The sequence below is a fragment of the Perna viridis genome, chromosome 7 (assembly GCF_037379345.1).
Source record: "Perna viridis isolate PV_CMFRI_1.1 ecotype Kerala chromosome 7, ASM3737934v1, whole genome shotgun sequence".
In the NCBI taxonomy this organism is placed as follows: domain Eukaryota; kingdom Metazoa; phylum Mollusca; class Bivalvia; order Mytilida; family Mytilidae; genus Perna; species Perna viridis.
The window spans coordinates 15,551,940-15,558,975 of NC_142451.1; the positions used below are offsets into that span (position 1 = coordinate 15,551,940).

Sequence of the window (7,036 nt, forward strand, 5' to 3'; positions counted from 1 at the left end):
TACTACAAAATATACTCAAACTCCTTAACAAAGTTCTTAAGATTTAAAAAAAAAATTGTAGTCACTGTTTCTCTGCCAAGGAATACAGGGAATAGAGCGATTGCTGCTTTGTTCACGATCGGAATAATGTTTCAGAGTGGGTGATACAACTACCTGCAGGCTATTGTTTCTGCCAGCTAACCCATGAAAAATTCAGCTTATGCTTGTTGGTTTAGTACAAAGCTGTATTATTGATCAAACATTACATTACTACCCTGAAGTGCATTAAATATCTGCCATTGGAAGTAAAACCACAATCAATCAGTCCTATGCAAAGTTGAAATCAATACTGTATTGTGCATACAGGTTCTTAAAATTTATTTATGCATGTACATCTTTATGATATCACACATTACCATGTTTTTCAAAGCAAAACAATATCCTTTTTGAAATACATGTATTTATTTGGGAAAGAAAATTGCGCTTCAACTTGAAATTTAAGATGACAATTTCTATCAAACTAAACTGTTCCTAGATTTCAAAGATGTAAACTGTGTTTGACCTAACTATCTTAGTTGTGCCATTTCAAAGATGAGATGATACACATGATAAAGTAAAAACTGGTCTGAAGTATCCTTTAATTCATAGTAGAGTACTGTCATACTAATAACATGTGCATTGATTTCAAGAATACATTGTAATTGAGGTTTGATTATCTTTATGGCTGTGCCTAACAAATAGTGCTTTTATGGCTTTCCTCATTTAGTTAATTCCAGAAACTATCTGAGTTTTCTTGTGTGTGTGTGTTTGTGTATTATTTGTTGTTTTTTTGTATGATGATTATTTCCTCTATACATTATACTCACATTGTCAAAAGCAATAGAATAGAATTAATAAGAATACAAATTTATTATAAACCAACAATTTATATAAAAGCAAGAAGTAAAAATAAATTACTATAGTGTACAATATTGTTTAAACTGAAATATTTAAGCTTGAAATATCTACAGGCTTACTCATGTGAGGCTATTGTAATTTTTTGGAAAAAAAAAACATTTTGCTTATACAAGTACTTCCTCTGATACAGTATACCTGTAACCTTTTTACTAATAAGTCATATTAAAGCTGTCAATGGCAAGTTTCTTCCTTGTACCAGGCAGCTGTCTTTGTAACAAATTTCTTCCAGAAATATAAAATTACTCTACACAAATAAAATGTGTAATTGATTGGTATCGTTAGACTTCCTTGCAGCCAAAGTTTTAAAAATAGCATTGATTTGGAATCTTCAATTTCCTACCAAATGTAAATTGTTCAAAACCAACTCAATATCTGACACAAGAAGAATATATTTTTAGCAGATAAAATAAGTTATTTTCTTTCTTTGTGCATGATTTGGAACAACTGATGCTGGAATATTTGTGTTTTCATACAAATGAACATGAAAATGAAATAATACAAAATACATTGTGATATTATAAAAAGGAAGGACCTTAATATGAGATTACAAAAAAATCATGTCCTATACATTGTATGATGTTAATGGTAAAATAATTGTCAACAAACATGAATGTTTGGTTTTTTTTTCAAATTGTACATAAAAACAATGAGTGCGGACAGGGGAGATAACAAAAGAAAGGGGTGGGGATGAAAATATGAGTACGGGGAGGATATAAAGTGTGGGTACGGGAATACTCCAGCGGTGCTAGAGGTTGTCTGGCAAGTTATTTTCTGACTTGGTGCCATTATAACCTCTAAGAACGGAATTCAAACCTCTTACGTTGTAGGAGTAGGAACGAGAAGAGCAGCGAAGTTAATGTATGGTCTCGGTATACTGGAATCGATGACCCTGTCCACCACTCGAAACATGAGCAATTTTAAAACTTAATCCACTTAGTCTGTTTCGTCGCCTATAATATGAGTTTTCTGTCCTTTCTTTGGTGGATCTGCTTTGTATAATTTCAGTCTATATAGTAGATTAGAAAACATTCCCAAGTCTATACAACCATTGTCATCACATGCTGTTTTTAAGAAAAACTCGATTTCTTTTTCGTCTAAACTTCGGCCTGTTCCTGTCTTCATGGCTTCTAACCCCTTCCGTGCTTCGTCTACTTCAAGTTTTAAACTATTGTCAGCATCAAGTTCTTTGAATTTTGCGATGACATCGGCAGCACTATAATGAAACAGGAAAGAATTACTAGACAACAAAGTATAAAAATAAAGAATGATATTAGTCTGAAATTTCTTATTTCTTATTACAGTACAAAATGCACCAGTGTGTGCTAGTTTTCTCTTTACTTATGAAACAAAACGTTAAGTGCATAGCTGTTTCTTTCCTTGTTTTTGTAAGTATAGCAGATTAAACAGATAGCTCCAACAATGCTTGAGCTCATGATAAAGTGTCATGAAATGCTTTAATCAAATGTATATTTCCTACTTCGATCCAACTGTCTCGTAGAATTGCTGGAACTCCCATATACTCATGATGTCATTCTTATCCTTGTCAAATGTATCAAACATAACAATTCCTTCTTGTTGAGTCATGCCAAATTCTTTCTCAAACATGTCCAAGGCATCTTGTCTCTTGAGTCGCTTCACGTTCTTCTGTGCATATTTATCAAATATTGCCTGTACTTCTTTGCTGTAAGATATGAATAGAACTGATTTATTTCATACAGGATAAGTGAAGGAGATCCATGATGTAAACATTTATAAATCAATCACAATTTAATGCTGTTCGCTTTATGATGATACGTGTACAATGTATTTAGTAAAAATATGGAATTTCTGCGTATATGATACAGACTGAAACCCGGATTCCGTAACAGCTCGATGTCAACCAAAATGATTTACCATTAAGAACGTCAAGTTGTTGAAACATATGATCAATTCAATGCAATTTGTGTTTTTTTTCCATATCACTTCCTTTTTAAAAACCCTCGAGCATATCCCCTGGTTTCAATATAGATGCACAAAAGATATATATTATACAATGACCGCAGAAAATATGGGTCTAATATCTATATTCACAACTTTTTTTATGTGCATGAAATAGAAAACGGGAAAAATTTGACTATAAATCAGCCATAGTAACCGGGAGCAATTGTGAATTGAAAACATAATCAAATTGGCTGAATCTTTATTTGTACTTAATTTGTCAGAGCAAAACACAAACAATTTTTACGTTACAAATTCTTATGCTTGTTACCATAGAATGCATATTTGTAAGCAGATTTCTTTGTGTCTGTCGAAATGATGTGTTTCTGTGGTAACGGTTGTTTTGTTTGCCAAGATCAATTATTTTGATATCGCGTTGAAAAGTCATCTCGCATCTGCAATATTTTTAAAACATCAAAACAAGGAATCTAATATTGATGATATATTTTCTCCCTTTTTTCTTAGCTCTCTAACATAGCATGAAAGTTAGCACTCAACGATGGAAATACATTAATTGTTAATAACAATGTATTTTTCTTTAAATGGGAAGTGTTCAATAGTTTCTAATTTTCAGGGACAGACATACATGTACATAGCCAATCTTTGTCTAGATCTTCTTTTCTGTTACCCGGAATAGTATAATGCCAATTTAATACATAACAAAACAATCGGTTTGGGCTAAAATGACTGTTAAATATTCTAGTATGATGGTATTTTCATGGTGTTTTTTTTTTCTCAGAGTGTTTTGCATGATATATATAGATCTAGCTGATTTGTATTTTAACTCCTTATTTTATAAAAAAAAATAAAAAATAAAAAAATAAAAACATATATTAGTTGATTCGTCGTTTGTTTTGAGAAATGGAAAACAAGATAGAACTTTGGGCCTTCAAATGAACCCAATCAGTCCTCTCCTTTATCGAAAAGTGAATCTTCGATCATTATTTGGAAATGCTTCATAATAAGTCTGGAGGCTTATCGGCTCATTAAATCAATAATATCAGGAGTAAGTTTTGACAGCAACATATAAACACCCCCTATCGAACACATATATCTAACTCTCATTTAATCATGAATTTGGAACGAACAACGAAGTGAATTTTCAATTTATCAATAATTGCAATTGGATTCTATCCAAAAAAATAAGCAACGAGACGTGTTTGGTGCAAAAGCTACATGGGACGAATACAGAATGTCTGTTGCATTAGTTAGTGCGTGGTAACCTAATTATCACTCTAACTAGTGCTTTGATCAAAATTTAGAAATATTTTCTACACATCTATATGTCTCGCTAGATTGCCAACAAAAACAAGGTTAAGTGAAGACAATGACCTCAAATTTAAAGAGTTTTAGTTGAAATGTTATGTTTGTAAAAAAAAATACCATCTGTTTAAGAACAGAAATCAGAGAGTCTGCGTATTCTTGCATATTTCTTAATTGCCTCCATTAAACAGAATCTAATGAAACTTCCCTGTTTTTATCAGAATATGAAGACCGTTGTATAGCCGCTTCTTTCCTTCAACCGCTTTGTAATTTAGTATTAAAAGACCTATATCTGTCTTTGGTGAAAAGAGTAGAAAAATAATCCCAAGGTTTAATACAGGAAAGTATATTTTACTCTTCAGTCGGGTCATTGTTTAAAAAAAACAACTTACGGAATCTTTCCTCTTCTAGCAGCCATTTTAAAATGTCAAATCTGTAATAAACATAAAACATTTTATTTTAAAATTCGATAAAATGTTAAATATCACAAAGGAATTTCAAACAAAAGATTTACAATTTCATCTAAAGAGTAACTTCAATTATCATTAAGCATTTATACTAAATTTTAAAAACAAATGGTGTTACGAAGCAGCGGGGTGTTATCTTTAGTCCATTCATCCAACAAATGAGGTAAGAAGCAGAATCTTTGAGGTACTTAGCAGCTATTACTTAAGTTTGAGCTGCTAGCTCGGACCATATCAAGAATAAAAACGAAAATTCCTCTCTATGATAACATTTGTGTATTCCTACAAACATATCATTATATGCAGGTGTGTGAGAAGTAAGAAACATCATCAAAAACAACATAGAAAGCCCATCAAAGTAATAGGAACTGACATGACATTGACTTGATGTAGTAAAGCCTCAGCTCAAGGCCTCAATTATGTTAGTAGGTACTGTCAATTTTTACTAGTACAGAGAGATCAAAATAACCAGGGCCATACCTACCGATAAAAACAGACCTCAATATTTGTAGAATCAGATACCACATTTATATCATTTCTTAGTGTACATTATATGACAAACCTAAATGTATTTCTGGGACGTAACGTCAAATATTAAGAAAATGTTTTAAAACATTTGCTTTAAATTAATCTAGACTGTGCTTCCTATAATACATTTTTATAATTTTCATATATTCATGCTGTGTTTTAATATTTGTATTTCAAGTAATAGAGTTTATTTTTAAGATCTGTTTTTATTTATTTATAATAAAACGTTCGAATAAAAGGAACATAGCATTATAGTTTCACAAATATATTCTCTAGTGTCTACACTTTTTAAATTAAAATAAAAATCACAATCTCTTCTTGGCATTACTGAAAACCACTAGTGAATCAATCACTGAACTAATTAGTTAATAAGATTATCCTCTTACCTTGTAGAATTCTATTGAATGAAGGAAAATCTGTATTGAATTTATACTATAGAGCCAGTCCCTCGTCAATGTATGTATCTCCTGCTTAGTCAGGCACCAGTCATTACACAGAAACGCGTTAGTATTGTCTATAGGATGGGCGAATGCAATCAATCACACACGTACATATGCGCGTGTTTGTAATCAAGATTATGTACTACAAAAAACGTTTGCTGAACGTATCGAAAAATAGAACATACAAGAATATTAGTAAGCTACTGTGGGTGTGCGAAGCTCGTTCAAACGTATGCGTTCTTGCATTTGTTGCCAATTATAACTGAAATAGGTTGGAAGGTCTCGAAATTGCATTCTTGAAATAGTAACACGCTTCTGAAAAGCAATGTTTGAATCAAGTTCCTGTATCTTGAGAAAACAAACAGTATTTATTCAAGATGTTATCGTGATATTGCCACTGAAGACACCAATGGCGGAGAGGTGTCTAGACAGCATAGAAAAGCAAAAATCTGTCTGATTATGAGAGAAATGTTATCAAAATTTACATGCGCATGTAGACATTTTAATTTTTTATAAGTTTTAAAGTGTATGAGTATTGAAATCTTTGAAACTATTATAAAACTCTGCAGACAGATATAGCCTAGCTGGCCGAGTGGTCTAGGGCGCTGGACTTAGTGCAGGCGTGTTGCCATAGATGTCACAGCGGTACGAGTTCGAGTCCCGCGGAGGGAACAACCAAAAATTTGCTTCGCAAATTTGACAGTTCTAACATCGTTGGGAAATTTTCAGACCCTTCTAGAAAGTCTGAAAAATTTCCAACGATGTAAGAACTGTCAAAGTTGCGAAGCAAATTTTTGGTCGTCCCCTCCGCCGGACTCGAACTCGTACCGCTGTTGGGAATTTTTCAGACCTTTCTATACGTTTATATGTCTTCCCTGTATCAATTTGATCCGATGGGGCAGTGTAGCGACTAGAGTCGTCACATTCTGAGGCGTTTGTATATAGATAGATAGATAGATAGATAATAAAGAGGGACTTGTTGCAAGTCTAGGAAGATTCACAGCAGGTAACATAGTTAACTTCAGAGTTTAATTTAGGTCTTTTAAACTATCAGTCCATAGGTGTTTTATTCTGTGTCTGTTGTAAGTTTAACTTTCTTGTCTATATACCGTACATTTAATCGGATAACAGCAAATCACTTTCAATAAAGTGGAGACCAACACTCTTCCCTGAAGTTAACTACGCTATTCGCTGTAAATTTGGTTTGAGTTTCGTATATGTGATAGTTTATGTGTATGATTTTCAAATTTCATTCTTGATGAGGTGTAATTCAGTGAATTTGCAAGCAATACATGACATGTGTTTTCTTAAAAACTTATAATCATTATCATCATTACCTAACTAGCAGATTTGACAGGATAAGTAAATCATAAAACACATATGAAAAATATACACTCCTTCCTAAAACACAGCGACGATAAACACTTA

General features: G+C 32.5%; 1 protein-coding gene across 1 annotated transcript; it reads right to left on the bottom strand.

Annotated features, from left to right (window-relative positions):
- Positions 1 to 869: 869 nt before the first annotated feature.
- LOC148611508 (uncharacterized) lies at positions 870 to 5,663 on the bottom strand. The gene is made up of 4 exons (XM_088592118.1): positions 5,555 to 5,663; positions 4,569 to 4,609; positions 2,414 to 2,617; positions 870 to 2,149 (listed from the first exon to the last, which is right to left on the bottom strand). Exons 2-4 carry the CDS (start codon positions 4,592 to 4,594, stop codon positions 1,870 to 1,872), a joined length of 510 nt encoding a protein of 169 aa, XP_088448244.1. The 5' UTR covers positions 4,595 to 4,609; positions 5,555 to 5,663; the 3' UTR covers positions 870 to 1,869.
- Positions 5,664 to 7,036: the final 1,373 nt, after the last annotated feature.